The following is a 20,981-nucleotide window of genomic DNA, read 5'->3' as shown; positions in this document are numbered from 1 at the left end:
TTTCTATACCTAATTTCTGTACCTAACCGTGTATAAAAAAAGAAATCACTAGTACCCCTTGGCTTTCAAACCACTCATATGAAAGGGTGAGAAGCCAAGGGGTACAAGTGATATTTTTCTCTACAGAGTTAGGTTAAGTTAATTGTTAGATGAAATACACAAAAACTTGGTTGCCATGGGATACGATTGAGTCTCTGTTCTGTGCTGATATCGAGAGGAAAATCAATTGCTCTAATAAGTATCTAATTGATCTGATTTGCTTTCTATACCTAATTTCTGTACCTAACACTGCATAGAAAAAAGAAATCACTTGTACCCCTTGCCTTCTCAACCACTCATATGATATCTTAATGTTAGTTGAGCATTGTTGTCGTTTGCAATGGTATGTGCAATGATGACCTAGCGGTTGAAACGCGTAGTACAGAAGTAACATTTGTCGATAAAGTACTATCTTTTTTTCGAGATAATGGCTGATTGGGGTAGACTTTTTCGTCAGAACTTGTATTTCCGTAGCATCTTCCGAATTCTTTCAACGAATAACGATTTCGTGTCGGAGTGAACAGCCTCAATACACATCACCTTTTTCGTACAGCACGGCTCAATATGGCTCACACCCAGCTCAGAAGATCCATTTAGGTCGATTACAAGAGCGCATGCCATTCGGAAGATTAGTCCACTGAATGGAAAGTTGCCGAAAGGAACCATGCGATTTGAATCTTGGAGGTAATTTCGTAGCATTAATTATTTGCAGTTGGACGGAAATAAATGGAAGTGGCGACAGACGAATCAATTTTTTCGCTTAAGAACGGTAATTGACGTATAGCGCAAAATGTTCTACCATGAGTATATACAGCCCTTCGTCATTAATTGCAAACAACGATAATGATCAATTAATACACAGGTATTATATTTAATCGGTTTGGGCACAGTGCGAGTAAATAGTATATATTACGATCCTAGGATTGTTATACTGCAGCCAATGACCATGAGCATCGGGCATAGCTAGATCTTCCTGATACCGCAAACACTTCGTGGATGACCAAGGCTCTACGAGGATACTTGTTAGCTACATTATATGAAATGAAAATGGCGGCATGTTTTCATCATTTTGAAATAATTTAAATACTTCTGTATGCAGACTACTCGAAATGTATGATGTCTGCATCGTAATTTCTTTTTAACTTCAATCCTTGCGAATGACGCTTCATTAATGTAATCCTGAGATGTGATATTCGATGTCTTCTATGCTAGTTAACCTTCGAAAACTTCTTTTGCATCAGCGACAGAAATGCTTTACATGCATAGCCTTGTTCTTAATACTGCATATAAAATAAAGCTGTTTAAATGTAAATTACCTCAAATTCTCATACGTGAGAATTATTTTCTTATTCTAAAATCCATCACTTCCTTTTTCAATTTTTTGTTTAGTCGTCATGTGTATATATCCCTTTGATATTCTCAATCTACTTCACAAAAGCCGTTAACATATCGATATGCTATTTAAATTTACTTGCATGCTTTTATTACTCATTTTTATGCTGAAAGGAGTTCAAATTTTCAATATCAGTTCTCGATTTCTCATCGCCATAGTTGGTAAGGTATGCCACGATTCCTACACAGCCACAATAAAACACCACATACTCACCCAAGAAGTAATCAATATCCCTACAGCATTCAAAAAACATTGTCGGCGTCAACGTATGATGACATCCGTACAGTATCTACGTTAGTGCAAGTAACATTATATGGGTACTTGTGAAATATCCTAAGGACACGCCTAACGACGTTACAGCGATGTCCAACATTGAATTGGATGGTGATCCATATTATAACATCTCTTAGATATCTTTAAAAAATCTAATGAGTTGATAATGAGTGTGCTTATAATGGTTTTTGGTAATCCCCAGACATACAAACAAAATATTTGTGCTCTTTAATTCTATACAGAACATCTGATACCTATGTATAGTGTTAGGAATGACAGTTCTTTAATATCAGTATTACAACTTTTATGCGACGCTATTTTTACAACTCGTCGTGGATGTTACAAATAGGATATCTACGTAATGTTTTCTAAATATCCATCTACATAATATCCCGAAAGCCGCCTAAAAGGCGTGCGGCAGGAGGTGTTAGGACACCAGCCGTTCTTACATAAAATGGAAGTGCTACAAGGAAATTAGGACCAGCATTTATTAAAGTCCTTTATGGTTCGGGGGAAAAACGAATTCCCATATCTATCCGTTAGGCAAAAAATCCCTCTTAATTTATCGTTTCTGTCGGACCTGGAAATATAGTGGAGTCGTGTAATAACAACGTACCATCGTGTAATAACAACGAGTTTTGGATATATCAACCGTGTTTAGATACCCGATGGATGTCGTCTGCTACTCTGGTAGGGGAGTATTTCCATAGATGAATGCAAATACACTTATTATACAGTCGTTTTAATATAATTAAAATATATAAAAAAGATAATTATATGAATGTTTTTTTAGAATACATATACACCATATTGGAAGAATGATCATCCGATGCAAGACACATTGTGCCTCAACGGAGATCGTCAAACACACATAGTATTGCTCAAGACAGCATGATATCTCTTAAAATTGGAAAATAATATGCATAATTACCCATAATCACATAATTAAGGCACTTAAGAACGCCACATTTTTGCAGATTCTCTCCAACAATTCACACATTGTTTCAATTGTCAACAACTATCCACAAATAACATAATGACACTAAGAGCGGGCGAAAGTTTTCAAAGAGAAATGAAAACTACCAGCTCAGAAAAGAGCTAAAAACGAAAAAATGGCAAGACGCCACCAAATATAATAAAACCGTTCTAACAACAGTGATTTTCAACGGCGACCATTTAACGAGTTCCCTTTCAGGATTATATACTTCCAGATTGTGCATCATAAGGAAAAACCGAAGGAGTACCTCATAGCATTCATTCACAACTCGTTAGGGTTAGAAAAGAGTCTATATACACATATACACAGAATCAAATGAAATCTTGAAGCTTCAACATTTTTTTATCGTATATACTCTAAAGACTACACTATTACAAAAAAATATGACTCCCATATAAAAACGTGGAAAGACAAATGTAAAATCATGCAAAATTCGATTGGGAAATGCAATACTATCCGATACAATGCATGAAATATATCCTTGGAAAAGGGATGTTAGGTGATTATTTGCTTTGCTAGTGCATTCCTCGAGGAAAATTATACTATACTGAGGTTAAACAGGACTAACAGCAATGAACACCTAATTCCTGAATTCGTTCTTAACTCAAAACGTACTCAAAGTATAAAAAAATGCACGTAAGAGTAGCTTGATGTACAATAAAATAATGGAATGAAACCTAAACTAGAGCATGATATGTTCCTTCTCGGTCGAAAGTGGATTGGCTCACTGACTTGCCCAATTATAGGCATTTCAATGACTGAATCAACTCATAAAGTACTTACTCGGTAATACACCGATAGCGAAGTATCTTTAACTTAAAAATAAAAAAAGTTGTACGAATCGATCAATTAAGACTAAATAAAAAGATGCATAAAAAGTTCTGCCAAATGTCACCATTCCGCAGTTCCAGGAGAATGTCACCGTAATTAAAATGCGGCAAACTGACCCCTACGTACAAAAATACCTACATCATTCTCTCAGCACGGTTACATGAAAGGAGTCCTACATTTACGAAAGTGTACGTTTAAAAGCTGTACCAATGGCAATGACTGCCGTAATTACCAAATAGACACCTTCTAGATTCGCCTATTTCAGCAATCCTGCTGAAAGGAGTTGCACAATTTTATTACGAACTATCAAGTTATACATTTTCTTTACAAACTACAGGGAAAGAGCTAGGGGTTTGTAAGTCGCTACGAAGGAAAAGTGCCGCCGAAACTGATCGGACACGTGCGTCGCTAAGAAGAGCACTTGGCCTCTGCCACCAACGCATCGAAGTTCATAGGAAGCTGCACTTGGGAAGGGAAGCAGGAGGAATTCAACGCCGGATTAACCAACCCCGACTGAAATCAAAATCCTCCATCTCCATTCTTAAGTTACCGTCGTGAATATGCTCTCATTTTGATAAGCAAGACCTTTTCCCGGCACTGTATTTACATAAATGATTTGGTAATTTCAACCACCCAAGCTAGCTTCCCTAGCCCTAACTAAGCTGCTGGCCCTATAATTACATCTGGCTACATTGGGTGCTTTCCATTCGTGCGACTCACGCATCGACTAGTGTCGACTAACGGAAACTGTTTATAACCCTCCAATTCCTGCGCTTAATCGATTGTTGACTTGTGTCACAACAGTCGGCGACACACACAGAATGGAACACGAAAACCATGACGTAAGTCGACTTGTGTCGACGCGTGTCGATGAACGGAAAGCAACCATTGCCATGTGTAATAAAATAACTAAATCCCAGCTTTCTCAGTTGGGGAAGAAAAGAGGTTATATGCATAAGCACCACTTATTATGCCCTTCGCTTTTATCAATCAACTCCGCGAATCACTATTGATAAACACGATATTGAAAAAAGTACAAGGCAAAAGGCTGTAGAGATAATGGTGACTTGGAAGACATTGATCGGTCAGGCAGCTTAGTGGGATGCTAATACCCCGGGAAATCATGAACACACGTTATGGCCCAGGACGCAGCTTAGTATCGATGGCGAGGTTGACTAATCAATACACCGATATGGTATTTTAACCCCAGGTAACTACTATTGACCTGCGCAAACATGAACGCACAATTAAGCCCAAGATGAGGATAAGCAGTGAAGACGACGATTGAATTTATAATACACCTGTAAGTAGCTTTCGTTAACTAGTACTGTAGATTACTTGAGTCCCGGGTAATCTTTGGTGATTGCCTAGGGCAAAGGATGAATAGGTAAGGGCTACATGGAAGACGCTGATCTGCTGGCCAGTACTACAAAGGCTTACTAGTGCCCTGGCGACACAACTATGTCTAGGACGCGACGGAGTAGCGATGACGACGACTGTCACACTAGCATTGTCACCACCTTCTCCGCCAAGAGTCTAATTCAGTCCTCCCGTCACTCTGTTCGCCTGCTTCACTGCTGCTCGTGGTCTCCCAGCGAGCTCGGCTGCGGCGACTGGTCCCGAGGGGGCGGCGGCAGGGGGCAGTGGCCCCCCGCTACACCGCCGGCTAACCGTCAGTTGAGGAACGGGGGCAGGGTGACAAAGGCCTGCTGTTCCATCTTGTGCTGCTGGTCTTTTCTGGCCTGCTGCTGCTGCTGGAGGGTGGCCGTGGGCGCCCCGAATCCCTCCTGTGCCCTCTTCGCCTCGTGCTGGTGGTGCAACACCATCTCCTCCATCTCGGCCACGTCTTGCTGGTGCTGCTGGTCCTGCTGGTGCGTGGGTGGGGGCGGCGAGCCGCCCATCAAGTGCACGTACTCCTGCATGCTCTTGGAGGCGGCAAGGGAGCCGTTGGATCCTACCACCACCCCGCCCCCGGCCTGGGGGCCTCCGAACTCCCTCATCAGGGGGCTTCCGGGGGATCCGTACTCAGGGGGCTGCTGCTGGGGACCGCGGAGGGAGAAGAGGCTGTCGGAGGGATGCGCCCCGCTCCCCGGGGGCAGGATGGCTGAGTAGAGGGGCGTGCCGGGTGGCGAGGAGGAGGATGATGGCAGTGGGGCAGAGGGCGTGGCGGAGGGAGAGTAGCAGGCGCCGCCGAACGAGGGCGCGGAGGAGTACGGCGAGGCGGTGGAGAGCAAGTGGTTGAGGTGGTGGGCGGTGGCGGCGGCGGAGTGGTGCGCCGCGGAGGCGGGGTGGTGGTGTGGCGAGGCGTCGTAGGGGCCGGGTGGCGAGGCGGAGGGCGGCACGGCGGCCTGGGGCCCTGAGGGTGGGGCCGCCGAGTAGGTCCAGGCGTCGCCGCCGGGGGCGCCGAAGGGTGAGCCCAACGTGTTGAGGGCGGAGAAGGAAGCTGGGCCCAGGGCGGGTCCGCCAGCACCTGCGGGAAGACATGGAGCTTTATTAGGAATAGTACATGAATCGAGAAAACTCGTAATAGCCAGACATTAGTAAATGATAGTCCGGAAAACACGGAATAGTCAGCTGAGGAAAGGGGCTGCAATGAGATTCGTTCTCAATAACGCGGTGTAACACTGTGTTAATAATAACACTGTGTCACTAACGATATCCAACGAAGTTGAAAAGCATAATGAAAAAGGGACAGAGAATGTGAATATTGTAAAATTATGAATTTGAAACTTTTACCTTAGTTTCGAGGCGACCGAGAGTCGAGGGAATTTTTATATTTTTTTATGCTAAGTGACTCTGAAAAGGAATACTGAAATATCCCCACTGACTATTTCACTGCTTCGCCGGACTTCATTATACTATGCTTGAATCGCTTCACGTCAAATAAACGGAGTAAAATACCATTAGTATGAAACGAACGTGACTGCAATTACAACATATATTTCTAATATTTCAAAAAGTTGTCGGGTGATGAGACAAATTTTTATAATTATCATGATAACAAGGGTATGACAAACATTATGTCACTATAGTTTGTCAAAACGACAAACGCTCTCCAGCAATAATTATAATTTTTCGTCATCCCATGAGAACCAGAATATAAATGCGGATTTTCAAAAGAAATTTCCTGCAGATGTAGCTGGGTGAACATATTTTTTAATCCGTCAATCGACGAGTTACAATTATAGAATTACATTGATATTTTAATGAAAAAGAGGGCAACTCTAATAACATATTTTTGTGTTGATAACATGTGAATGTAGTAATTGAAGTCAATATGGACACATCAGGAACTCAAGGGGATTTTAAAATGTTTTTCAAGTAAAGTGGCTCTGGAAAGGGTGCTTAACTCTGTAATGTAGCCCTTTTGGTTCAGAGGATATAGCAAAACACGGACCCATGTTTACTTCAGCATCAATCTTTTCAGAAACATTAATAAAAAGAAACTGGACGGTATTTGGAAAATCAAGATTGAAGTTAAAAGCTGACGACCTTTGGTTTGAAAATTCAAAAAACAGTCCACGTTGCAAAAATAGTCAAACCTCTAATTATTTTCACTTAAGATGCATGTTTAAGTACTGTATCAACATTAAGTGAAAGCTTTAGACTTGTGTTAATAGATAAAAACTCAAAAATTTCACAAAATATCCCAAGGTCAGTGCCTTCTAAATTAAATTATTTAAGAAATCTGAAAACTAAATTGCTTACAAGGTACTCTAAATGCTCTGAAAAGAATCAGAGAGGCTTGGGTTGATTGTCGTTTTGAAATCACATGGAATGATTCAGAGATAAAAATATGAATATCAGTTTTATCATACTTTCCTGGACACACGGAGTTGATTCATCGGGGAAGCTGAATTTAATTCAAATTTTAAATGGAGAAATTCGATTGAACCCGCGTTTTATTTTCTTGCCGCCCGATTTAAGCTCCATAACCTTCTGAGTTAGCATCGAGAGGTCACACTCACCGGCCGTCATGTAGGACGTCTTCCGCGGAGGCTCCCTCTTCCTCCACTTGGCCCTCCTGTTCTGGAACCACACCTGCACTCTGGACTCGCTCAGGTTAAGCTTCAGGGCCAACTCTTCCCTCGCGAACACGTCCGGGTACGGGGCGCGCTCAAAAGCTCGCTCCAATTCCTCCAGTTGGTAGGCTGTGAACGTCGTCCTGGAGATCAAATAATAAAGCCGGGTTTACGCGATGAAATTGACTACTTTGATAATAGCTACTAAAGTCAAAACAATGGGATACTGTTCATTAAGCCTGAATAACGATCATTTTTTCTGTCACTCGGAGTGATAGCTCCAGCAATAGGTTTTCATTGACGAAAAGATTGATCACTCGAGCCATCATTTTCTGAAACACGCTGTCATTCCCACCGTCCCTTTTTCCATCGCTTATTCCTTCACTTTCCGTATTTACAGCTGTCATTCAATCAGAGGATCATGACATAACAATGGCTATGCGGCCGTGAGTTATGATTGGTTGAAGGACGGTGCCAGCTATGGTTTCAGCGACGGAAAAAGGGACGTGCCGATTGATGGAAAAAGGGATGGAAATGCATCCCTTGAGCCATCGCAGAAAATGATCGCGTTAAACGGTCATTTGTTCGGCCATCATTGGAGCGATCGCTGCAGCTGTCCATCGAAACATAGGAAAAAAATGATCGTGTGGTGGTTCATGCTTTATATGCCGCGCTCGGGCTCAGCTGAAGTTAGTCCGGAGAGCCGAATACCATGTATATTGCATGGAAAAGTGCATTAAATTCGACTAAGAGACTAGTGCTTATTGAACTGCTTAGCCTGTCGTGAAAGGCCCCTGTAGTTCCAAGTAACAACTGGATCGAGACCCTAGGGACGGTCCTCACGGGGATACGCTCTGCAAGTCAGGGAATTTTTAACCCTGACCACAAGAGGGGGAGGAGAGGAAAATGGAAGGAGGTGCCGCGCCGCCGCGATGTAGGAGCCCAACGACGCCTGCGTGTTTGGGAAAAGGGACGGAAGGGAGAGAATGAAGGAATTCCGCGCTGCCGTTAGGTCGACGCGATCAGCCACAAACGAATCTAGTTTCTACAGTTCCTAGAGTTCCTACCGGTCATCCTATGAAGAGACTGATCCAGATATTTTTCTCGAGAGAAAATTGAGAAACTAGAACTGAGAATTTTAAATAGACAAATGGAAGAGAGGGGAAACGAGAATTTGGGCGAAGGTCAGTTGAGCTTTAGGAAAGGGAAGTCAACTCGTGATTCAATAGCGTAAATAGGGTCCTGTATAGAGAAGAACCTAGAATATGACCAGGACATGTATGCCTGTTTCGTGGATTTAGAAAAATCATTTAATAGGGTGAACTTAGTAAAGTTAATGGATATTCTCAAGAGAACAGGCGTAGATTAGAGGGATAGGAGACTCATTCGTAAATTCATATGGCCCCGAGTGCGCAAGTGAGGGTAGCGCGCGGAGAATCTGGGTGGGCAAGCATGGGCCGAGGAGTAAGACAAGGTTGTCCTTTATCGCCGCTGCTTTTTAACTTATACGCTGAGGAGATTATGGTAAGAGAAGCGTGGGACGAGTTGGAAGCTGGAGTGAAACTGGGAGGAATTATGTTTAAATCGGTAAGGTTCGCGGATGATCAGGTGCTGCTTAGCCAGTCCGCGAGGGGAATGCAGTCTCTAGTGGATGCGTTAGACGAGCGGCACGAGGAGTATGGGATGAGGATTAATCACAAGAAGACTAAGGTAATGTGGTTTTGTAAAGCATCGCGAGCGAGGAATGTGAGACTCAAGATAAAAGTAGGTGGGGAAAAACATAACCAGGTAGAGCAATGCAACTATTTAGGCACCACGTTAGAGGAAAACAGATACATTATTAAGGACATCATGAAGAGAAATGCATTAGCAAAGGAGGCGTTCATAAACAGGAAGGAGCTTCTGAGAGAATCGTTATGTAAGAGTTTAAAGAAAAGGTTAGTGAAGAGTTTGATCTAGAGTGTAGCTCTTTACGGTGCGGAAACGTGGACACCAAGGAAGGAGGTCGAGAGAAGACTGGAGGCATTCGAGAATGTAGAAGGTGAAATGGACAGAGAGGAGGAGGAACGACGAAGTGCTGGACATGGTGGGTGAGGATAGGCAGCTTTTAGATGAGATACGAAGGAGACAGAAGGTATGGATGGATGGAGTACTAAGCGGAGAGGGTATGCTGAAAACTGTGTGCATCAAGTTGCATTCGCTTACCTTGTCTTCTTTTTCTTCACTCCGTTGTTTTCATTCTTTTTGCTCTTAGAATCCGACTTTTTTGCTGTCTGCTCCGTTGTAGTTCCTTGAAGGATAAAAAATAAACTGAGTAAAGGGTGTCATTTCCAAGCAATAAGCCCATCACATGTACCATACATTTATCGCACGAACTTAGTCATAATGAAACGAAGGATATTATTTGCACAATATGGTAGACATAAAATCAATTATGTGTGATCAAATAATTATTTGCCATTTGAAAACTTTAGAAAAAGGGAATGCACCAATGCGCAACCAAAAACTCATAAGATATCCAAATGATAATCTTTCTTCTTTACATCGTAAGTATAGTCATTCATTATTCGAAACAACTGACTTATAAGGTCAGATTTCTTCCTTCTATCTCAATCATATAATTTTCTTTGACATAATAGCCTTGCCTTGCTTTCCAGGGCCCACTCAAACATAAACTCGGCTATTTAGTTACATTCACTAACAGCTACTCCATCTTACCTCAATCTCATACAACGCCTCAATTATCTCATGCCATAGGACAATCTTCTCATTTTCACCTCAGTTTTTATTAGGCCCTTCTAGATGCCTTACGACGCTTTATTTAAAAAATAAAGTCTAAATTCAACGCATGAATGCGATATATTGATAGCAAAATGTATATTATCTGCTGAATCTGAGCTAATCTCTTCCGGGTCCCACATTCCACCCTCAAATAACACTCTAACATTACAATAACCTAGGTCCGGGACCTTTTTAAAGATGAGACCATACAAAACCCTCTTTGCATTTAAATTCTCAGAAAATAATTCTAACTTTACTATTAAATAGTACGGCTATTGAGTATAGGTACATTCTCAATGCAAGTTCTCACCAAAACCTTCCTGAAATGATCGATGAAAATGGAGCTTTTTCGTCTTTTAAGATCCCACTATACTGATGAAGAAACACACGATCCACAAATTGACTTATTGCGACTCTTTTAAACTCTTCATTCTATCAATAAATAAAAATATACCCATCATGTGTACTTCAAAACCTTCTAGGACGTAACTTTTGCTATTTATTATAAACGCCTTATGTATAAAAATTAGTGCTTACCAGATTGTTGCTGCTGCTGTTGTTGTTGCTGCTGCTGCTGTTGTTGTTGCTGCTGCTGTTGCTGCTGAGTCTGCATGGTCATTTCGTCTGCCTTCCGCTTCTGCACCTGGTGCTGTTGGTGCGTCGCCTGCTGGTGGTGATGGTGGTGCATGGGGTCCACCATGGCCAGCTGGTGCCCCACGTCGTCATGGACGTCGGCCACCCCTTGGGGCACCACCTCCGCCCCACCGGGGTCCCCCTCGCCCCCTCCCCCGCTCCCATCACTCCCTGCGCCACCGCCTCCCGGGGACTTGCCCATGAGGAAGTCAGAGTGTTGCTGGTGAAGGCCAAGCATCACCTGACAAGCGGAGAGAGAAAAAATTTTTCGCAATAACTCAAACACGGCATAAAAATATCGTAAGCCATGAAAATGCGTATCCTTGCCGGTCAACATCAATTTTCCAAATACATAAAACATCAATTTTTTACATAGCTAACAATTCATGGTCAACACGGGAGTTTAAAAAAGTTATTTTTTTATTTCATAAAAATTTTTCTTTGTTGTACACACCCAAAATTTTTAGAAATTTGTAGAAAATATTTTTAGCAAACGTCAGTACATACACGAAAAAGTCTCCGAAACACAGCGAGGCGTCCTGCGTGGACAATAAACTAACATATACGCTACAAAGTTCATTTTTCCATTAAATCCCCCATCCTGCCATGTACTTTTGCAACGCTAGGGTGATTCAGAGCCGACGTATTAATGAATGATGTAGATAGTACTTTACTTAATAGTACTTAATATTATCATCAGTATCAATCAGCATTGTGGTTGCACAACTTGGTTTTGAATGGTCGCATTTGAGGATAGAAAAGGCGAATAATAGTATGCGAACCATTCATTGAAAGATAGCTCCATTATTTACGTATTATGTCCAAACTACTACCTAGGTCGCTGATATCCTGTCTACTAGCAGAAATTACGTGCGGCGCCAAAATGATGGGCAATCTCCGAGTTAATCAGTGACAAATCGGTTCTGAATTACTATAGCGGTGCATATATCTTTTGCAGAATGCTACACATCAGGGAATTTCGAACTCATGGTGAAATTAACATTTCACCGTATACGTTACTTCATTGTTTATATTGGATCTATACATGAAGAGTAACAGGTTATTTAATTATCTAAGCGTCCAGGTCTCAAGCAGCTCGGAAATTTATCCCTCAGGAAGCGGCGAAAAACTCTCTCGAATTTGTTTCTACTGAAACGCATCGCATTCATTTTTATTGCATGTATTTTTGGAATCATTCATTTGTTTTATTCGTTTCTATTATTTCATTCATTCGTTTCCGAGTCTATTCCTATTTTCATTGACCAGTTTGAAATTGGTTCGTTTCCGAGTCAAGCACTCGACAACGTCCGGCAAGCAGAAACTCAGAGGAGGAATGAGGAAATGTCTCGAAAGGAAACGGAAGCGCGGAATCGCTGTATAAGCTTCACAATCACGCATATCCGCGGAAAAAATAATAAATCTTCTTTGAAGTTTTCGCGGGTCATTACAGCTGTTGATGATGTTTTTCGGGTGTGCTCCGCGTTCTTATTGGGTTTGTTTCCGGATGTTTCATGGTCGTTGCTGATCTCTTTTTTAACCAACTAGTACGTGAGGGATATATGAAAAATATCATCAACAGCAGTTAATAAATTGCCAACGAGAATGACAACAATCATTCATGTTCAGTCGTATCCTTTACGATATGGCTTTTGGTCTCTGCTCGAATCATGAATGCATTCATGAATAACGCATTCGCCAATCTCTTGAATTATTGATTCTTGTTTTTCATTCCGAAAAAATTTCAAAATTCCCATTTTTCCATCATTCGATTTCCGTAACACTAGAATGCTCATTTACTAAATATTTAAATCCCTTTCACTTCATATACTGTACATTTTCGGCATGCAGAAAAATAATAAAGTACTTTTTTAGTGCAAAGTGCTATTTAGTTTTTTGAACGGCAAGATTTGTTCACGAGCTAGAATTTGAAGTTCCTGCTACTATTCTAACGACAGTTCACCGATATCTAATTCCAATGAAAGTTTCCTCTGAACAATATTCCTAGAAATGCAAGGCTATATCCCGCCTACGTGTGGGCTACGTGACTGATGTCATTCAGAAAATATTTTTGGCGCCGACGCCTTTGCGGTCAAAGCTCCACCACTCATTTTGATATGAATAACCCCGCAGTGAGACCATTCCAAGTCTCTCACCAAATCGACTTCGAGGAAGAAACTATACTGCGACTCAACTTCGCGAATTCGCCCATGATTCACTCACGGCTATCCATCGCCCGGCAGTATTCCCATTGAAATCGTGACTAATTGAATGGACCCGTGCTATCTTGCCTACTACAACACCAAAATTATCAAAAGCGCTCCTTTCCTGCCTTATTTTAGCCAATAGACAGGGCTCACTGGATTCCTTAAGCTACTTTCTTTAGCTAACGCTCCAACAACTCGGAGAATAATGTATTAATAACGGAGAAATAACTATATAATAATAAATATTATGCGCTTTAGCTAGCTTCTTTGAAGCCAATATAAATTTCTAGACACTCAGACTGTAAAGTTAGTGAATAAAAATCATATAACACTCGGTATAACTTTGGTAACCAGGAAAACGAAGATAACAAATTCTAATGCTAATTCAAATATCAAATTTATCTTAAACAAATGAAGTATGTATAAGGTAAAGGATATCGATGTAGTCATATCTACCCATTCGCAAACGTACGTTCTAGAAGGTTTCGTCGTGTGATGAAGAGAGAATTTTTAATTTTAAATCATTCCCCTTGACATTCATATCATGTTTTCCGCGGAATCGTGCGTATTTGAAGCGAATGCGGCAATACCGTGTTTCCGTTTCCTTCCGAATATTTTCCTCATTTTACCGCTCTTTGTGTGCCTATAGAATGCTCTTGACATGAGTACAATTTCAGAAACGAAACGTATTTTGATGGTTTGAGGCGTAAGCGATTTTTTAAAGCGATTTAATATGAAAAATTAGACAGAAGAAACTTCCTGCTTTCACATGAATGAAAAATATTTAAATTGGTTACTGTGAGCCTATTTTAACTCACGTTATAAATGATAAAGAAGGTTCACTGTTAGATGATAGCAGATTTTATTTTATATTCAGGCCTTAAACAAAAAATTAGACTCAGCGGGGACTTGAACCCGTGATCCCCGGAGTGATTGGCTCCACCACTAGTGGTTCTGGCAAGCAACGACCTCACTACCCTATGAAGCGTATTTCGCACGAATGAGTGAATAACTTTCACGCAAATGTAAATTCCGTCTGAAAAAGATGAGAATGATTATTTTGGCCAAGTACTGACACAATGCATTAGCAAGTAGCTCACAGCCCAAAAAAATGTAAGCGCGCCTGGAATAAAGAACACATTAAATAGAAATTCATCATTAAAAGTTACCGCAAGTCATCATATATAAGTCAAAAGAAGTTTGAATAGATTTTATTCCACCATATATTTTCGCATGCTCGATGTAAATTAGTACTAAAGGTCAGCAATGCTGACAGTGAATCAAAATATTACCTCAAAATAAGACCATATACTACCGATTGAACATTTATTATAGTTCATAATCCTTCGTGGCTACAGATCAATGTACACTAAAAAAATATGACTTTACTATTCTACACAAAGAGCGATCTATTAACTGCTAAAGAATAGATAAAAATCCAATTCTGGTACTTACACCGCTTTATACATAAAACAAGTCCGATTGGAAAAATAAGAATACAAGTTAATGGGATTTAAAGGGAAATTGGCACACAGTGATTTCTAAAGCCATTTAAAAATAAAAGCGGGTAAATCACATATCTTTCTAACCACTACTACACACACAGCGTTAGCACCTCAAAACACAGTAATTTGACCATTTCATGCAAGATAAAAATGTCGAGGGAATCATAAAGGAAGGATAAGTTGAAAGCAAATTCCAACGAGGAACCAATGAGACCAGAAATTCCATTAAGACCCTGCTATGTCTATGTGAAATAATAAGTAGCATTTTTGATGTTCTAATTACTAAATATTACCATAGAGTAAGTATATATAATATAATATACTTACTCTATGATATTACTCATCCATTACAATCAATGTATATGGTGAAATTGATAAATATTTAAATCTTAGATTTTTCGTCTATTTCTCATTGCATTATCACTTGCATAAAAAACGAGAGAAATCGGCACATCATGAAACATGGCCGATGAAAATAGCATTTGAAGGACAAGTAAATAGAAGAGAAAAACGGCCAAGTATAAGATACGTTGAGCATGTGATGAAGGATAAAAAACAGAAAAATTAAGTCTTTGTGAAAAGACTAGCTGTCAGGATAATTGAGTTAGGTACTGCGTTAAACCAAAGTTCGGATTGTTGACTGTTCATGATGTTTACAAAATTAGGACGACATTCATGGGAAACCTTGAATAGACTTTCCTTCAGCGAAATAAGGCAAGGGATTCTAAGTCACGAATGCAATAGATATCAATGGGAATATATCATCCCTATGATTGTTCCACTACGCATGCAATGACAAAATGAACGGTTGATCTATTTCATAATGCTGATTGTTGACCACAAAAATAATATGCCCTTAAGTGAAGCATTGGAAAAGGTTTCATTGAACCGATGAGAGTCATGGAATTCTAAATTCGGAATACAGTGAACACTCTTATAACAGGTTACCGATCCTAGTCTTGTACAAATATGATTGTAATAAATACAGAATGAAAATGATTTTTATATCGCTCACCTGTATAGAGTGGAAGTTGCCCCTGGAGTCGGAGAGCGCCTTGGCGTTGAGCACGGCCCCCGCGGAGGGTAGCGGGGCTGAAGGCGGTGGCGGTCCCCCGGACCCTCCGCCCATCTGCGGAAAGTCCGGGAACAGCGGGTCCTCAAAGGGCGGACCGTCCATCGAGGATGAATCGTAGTAAGCAGGGCCGGGCACGCTCACGGGCGGCAGCAGAGCGCCCTCCTCCTCGCGGAAGAAGGGCCAGTAGCAGGCGGCAGGGGGGGCAGACGGCGGGGCGCCCGCCCCGGGCACCACCTCCTCGCCCTGCTCGCCGCAACACGGGGGGCTGGCGCCGCCGCCTCCGCAAGACCAATCCAAACCCCCGCGCGCCACAACCACCTCCCCGAAATCCGTCGTCTTGGGGCCTTGAAGGGACCAGGGCCGTCGCACAGCCCGCTCGCCGATGGCCCGCGCGTTGAGGTCAGCGGTCGTCGCCACAGAGAGTGTGCGGGACCGTGTCACATCGGGAACCAAGGGGTCGAGAACCACTCCCCCCTGCCCCGAGCGCGCTCAGCACCCCTGGTGGCGGACGTCGGAAGCCCAGTGAGTGGTGGATCCGGAAGAAAACAGAATGTTTTGGCTAACAGTTCTCGGTCACAGCGAACAGTCCGATGATATTTCACTCGAAGTTCTGCAAGGCAGGCCGTTGATGAATAGCTTGGCTCATGTAGGTTGACACTTCGCCTTAATGACAACTATTTGAAGGCACAGGAATCTAATATCTCCTTGACCTTCCTCGCTATTCAGTCTATGCGACCCAACCCAATAGTTGAGAACACAGCGAATTATCCCCGATTATCTCACGCGAGGACTTAGAAGGCACGGTGTTGATGAATTCGCTGGCTCATCTACGCAATGCTTCCGCTGAAGAATCACACCAGCTACCTATTCATCCGGCACAGGAATCGAATCTATCCTTGACCTTCCTCCCGAATTAGCCAACGTGACGCAATCCTGCCGGTGATACTTGAAATCTCAGCTATCTCCGTCGCAATACTATTCGATGTCACACTTGCGAAGAAATCTTCCCCAACACATCCAGAAATTCAGCCACGTTGTTTTGTTTACCGAAGAGACGACCGCGTCCGAATCCTGATTGGACTAATGGGTAAACCCTTAATGAAATTCGAGTGGATCAGATACAGGGTCGCGAGCCCAAAGGGTTCGTAGGAGGAGGCGAAGGGGAAGGGATTGTCCCAATCAGACAATCCACCCACGGCCTCGTACTCTTTGCCCTTCCTACCCTCTCGCCGACCTAATCCAGCCCTAATTCGACCAAAGGGCCTCAAATGGATGTGATTAAAGCGGTTAATCTACCCTCCTCGGCTCGCCAACGAGCTCAAAAAGGTCCCACCCTCCCCCACCCGGCTACGTCCGATGATATTGTTGAGGCCGCCGTAGGTATGGAGAGGAGTAAGCAATCAAGCCGTAGAGTGGTTGCCCCTCAACCCGATCTATCTATCTATATCTATCCCTCTTTTTCTCCGTATCAGCCCCGTGTTCCGGTGGCGCGAGCGAAAGGGGCCAAAAAGGCTCTTCTCTCTTCGTTCTCTCTTGGCTGGCGTGTGCAGTGGCGTTAATGGCGCGCGATTGCCACTAATAATTCGGGTCAATCTGTACGAGAGTGGAGGAGCGCGGCACGGGAGCCGGCCAATTTATACGGCGGGCTCTACCACCCTGCCCCCAAGCGGGAATCCGCGGAGGCTGACGGGACGATCCAATGGTTGAGGCCGTGGGGGCGGTGGCGGAGACGTCCCATTGGACTGTCGGTGCTGTGCTCCCATTGGTCGAGAGAGAGGAAGGAGGTGGGAGGGGGTCGCAGAAAGTGTAGCATATGCTCCTGCCGTGGGTGGCGTGGGAACGTCTCCAAAATGGCGGTCGGCAATATGAGTGATGGGGGTGCGTCGGTCGCCCCCCCGCAGGGGGTCTCCCCCCTGAGGGATCATTCATGGCCGGAACGCAGCAGGGGGGGAAGTGCGACCCCTGTGTAGAGATAGCGGTGAGGAGTGGAAAAGTACACCCTCGCCGCCCCTGGGAAAACTACAAGGCGCATACAACTTCTCATAAAAAAGAAACAGTGCTTTTCTAACAACAAGTCCTTTTAGCGATGGTCATACGTATAAACAAGGAATACCTTACACCTATTTTGACATAAACACATAGAGGTCTCGTCCTGATATCCTTTCATAGGACGCAGGACCCTTTGGACGGAGCTAGACATAACTTGAGCTCAGGATGAATGTTCCTTGCTTTTGTCAATATTCTTCTTCTTTATTCATTCATATATATATTCATTATTCTTAAACACGGAAAATTAACTATTCCCTCACCATATTTCAAGAGGCTTTAACTAATATTTCGTAACAGCGAATAAAAATCATTTATGTTTTGAAAATGTTTTTGAATACCAAAATAATTAAGTACTTATATGAAAAAGTACGTTGTGTAAATGGGAGAAAAAATTAATAAATTAGTTGAAGTAAAAATGAAGGAAGCTAAAAAAATATATACTAAAAAAACCTTACCACACATTTCTACGCAATGTGTTACAGAATTTTTCAGTTTCTCATAAGACAAAGCATTGCATTCATAGGTAAATCACGAAGGAACTGGTTTTTGCTTGACTGATTTGATTTCAAATGGTTTGAAATTCAGTCTACAACATCGGTGTTGTGCATTAATGTGGGATTTCAAGGGGTTATTAATTAGGATATTTCATTAAACTGATATCCAAAAATTAAACCTCGAATTTGACTTTGACATGGTGTGAAGTGAGCCTTTATGATTAAGGCTTGCGAGGAAAACTAATGGTTTTAAGGGTTCTCTCGCTACTTATCCAAACAAAATTCGTCAAAAACTTGTAAGGCACAGTAAGCATAAAACTCCTCCCTACCAATTAAAGCGGCTAGTGTGTGCATAAGGAGCCGAGAAAAAAATTTCTAGGTATCAAAACATTTATCCTGTCTAAAATTAGGGAACTATAAATGAACTATACTCCGTATGCCTCGAGATATGAAGTGGCGTAGCCAAAAAAGAGATTGATTTACTATTGCAAAAATTTATTATTATTATTAGTAGTAGTGTACTCTAAAGGAATCTTATTTGCGAAGCCTAAAATATTTCATATAAAAATGCCCTCAAATTAAAGCGACTGAATAATTTTTTTGGAACCTAAATTCTTTATCTTCGGTAGGTCCTTGATTAAGGTAAATCTTAATCAAATACCCATTTTGCGAGCTAAATGAAATAATTTTCACCCTTACTATAAAGGAGCTTGACACTCACATAGGAATTCATGCTGATAAGCATTCAAATCATACTCATAAAATATCGTGAGGAAAAGGAATGATTCAAGGGTGAATTACATATTGAAGAACGAAACTTTTTACCAGACCAACGATTTAGGGAATAATATTATGAGAAATGTGAATAACGTTATTATTTTATTGCTTCATGCTCACTATATGGAATATATGAATTGCAATTAATATTAAATTTTACATCCAAGTCTGACCGTGCGTTGTGGCGAACATGAGTTTGTTCCTAGGGAACAGAAGACCGCATAGGACGCAAAAAAATTTAAATGCTAACCTTGGCTAACATCTCCACATTCTATCATCTAACTCCAAATGTGTTTTGGTACAGTTTTTCAAACTACGAAAACAATGATTAGATCGGTCCCCCAAACATTCGATGCTTATTGCACGTCTCCAAAAAAGGCATAAGAGCTCACACGAGGCTTTCCATAGTAAGCTGTGGAAGAAGGGTGGGGCAAGGAAGGGGTAGGGGGCTCCTGTGGAGGGGTGAGGGAGGAGAATCGCAGTGAGGCACAGCCGGAACGCGAAGCTAAGGAAAAGCACATCCGCACACACACAGTCACAAACGGACAAACAAAGAGACGGACTTCAGTTGCTTGTTCTTTACGAGAAAACGACAATAACTGCAGAACGCACCAAGGACCGTGGGGATAGTTGATGTAAACCACGACTGCCAGACTCCGCTCCGAAGAGGAATTATCCACGCATCGCTTGCGGTCCCCGATACAAATTTTATCCAATCGAGGTGATGCAGTCAACTTGAAGTCGTTTTTGAAGTGTGAAGATAGAATGGGAGAAACTGGTTTCGTCTTCAGGCACATCTCCAAACTAAATTTCACCGCTGAAACAGCATATCCAACTTGACTATCTCCTGTTGATTACAGTATCCACTGACGTAACGCGGGGTTGAGAACGAAGTTGCCTACGTAACAAAACACTGGTGTGGCATCTGATGGTCACCAAAGAGTTAACTTTGCTGAATCACTTTATTCCTCCTTGCTTCCCATGTTTTTTCCCCTGCGAATCCACAAAACAGCTTTGGAACAGGGCAGAATCCTTACACCAACTACAAAACGAAACGGGGCGTACATTTTTAGCCACGAAATGTAGAGATGGAATCCGAGGATGAACACGAAACTGGACTCAGGCGGTTGGAGCACTAATTTTCTGCTTGCTATTTTTTTTTTCGCCAGGAACATCCACAAACAACTGAGTAGCAGTTGAGCTTCGAGCGCGGCAAGAACAGAGGGCAACGTTATAGTCACGAAACACATGGATGGAATCCTTGGACGGTTACGAAAGAGGACAAATGAGTTTGGAGCACCACTTTTTCTGCTTACTTCACTTTTTTCACCATTATACTCCCCAAACAGCCCAGAAAAAGTTGAACTTCCAGTGCGACCAGAAGGTACCTTCCGAGTCGCCAAATGCATGGATGGACACTCTGGATGACTACGAAAGAGGACAACGACGTTTGAAGCACACTTTTTCTGCATGTTTCCCTCGTTCTTTTTTTAGATGCAAATCCCAAAACCAGCTGAGCAACGTTGTGGATTCCTTACTGGGACAGCACGGGGTAGACGGGGACGCACCTTGGGAGGCAGACCAGACCACCCCGGAACATTCCCACCCCCTGGGCTCCGATATCTCCCACCACCTTCGCTCTCCACCGTCACGGTGGGTGGTCCACCAAAATCCGCGGGCCCTGGATCACCTTCCGCGAGCGATTCATGTCCGGGACGCGCGTCCTCGCGCGACGGGAACGGACAGATATGAGCCTCCCGGGAGCAAACACACTGCACACTACTAAGGCAGAGCCGGGAGAGATAGGACAGAGAGAGAGAGAGAGAGGCCGTCACCTAAATAATACCAATACTTGACGAGTTTTAATTCGCTGGAATGACAGAGAATGAGCGGGAACTAGGCAGAATT

General features: G+C 42.5%; 1 protein-coding gene across 1 annotated transcript; it reads right to left on the bottom strand.

The window, feature by feature from the left end:
- Positions 1–2,428: 2,428 nt before the first annotated feature.
- LOC124160898 (retinal homeobox protein Rx2-like) lies at positions 2,429–20,896 on the bottom strand. Its single transcript, XM_046537015.1, has 5 exons — positions 15,694–20,896; positions 10,874–11,210; positions 9,761–9,845; positions 7,502–7,698; positions 2,429–6,003 (listed from the first exon to the last, which is right to left on the bottom strand). Exons 1-5 carry the CDS (start codon positions 15,853–15,855, stop codon positions 5,207–5,209), a joined length of 1,578 nt encoding a protein of 525 aa, XP_046392971.1. The 5' UTR covers positions 15,856–20,896; the 3' UTR covers positions 2,429–5,206.
- Positions 20,897–20,981: the final 85 nt, after the last annotated feature.

The sequence above is a fragment of the Ischnura elegans genome, chromosome 6, assembly GCF_921293095.1.
Source record: "Ischnura elegans chromosome 6, ioIscEleg1.1, whole genome shotgun sequence".
In the NCBI taxonomy this organism is placed as follows: Eukaryota; Metazoa; Arthropoda; class Insecta; order Odonata; family Coenagrionidae; genus Ischnura; species Ischnura elegans.
Note: the sequence above shows the minus strand (reverse complement) of the source record. Positions and strands in the feature narration are given on the sequence as shown.

Bases quoted from the DNA above. Each gene is read 5' to 3' on its own strand.
- LOC124160898 (XM_046537015.1), bottom strand. From the start codon at position 15,855: ATGGACGGTCCGCCCTTTGAGGACCCGCTGTTCCCGGACTTTCCGCAG. The intron at 9,846-10,873 runs GTAAGCACTAAT...TTATCCTTCAAG, and splicing joins ACAGCAGCAGCAACAATCTG to GAACTACAACGGAGCAGACA. The intron at 6,004-7,501 runs GTGAGTGTGACC...GTCTTCCCGCAG, and splicing joins GACGTCCTACATGACGGCCG to GTGCTGGCGGACCCGCCCTG.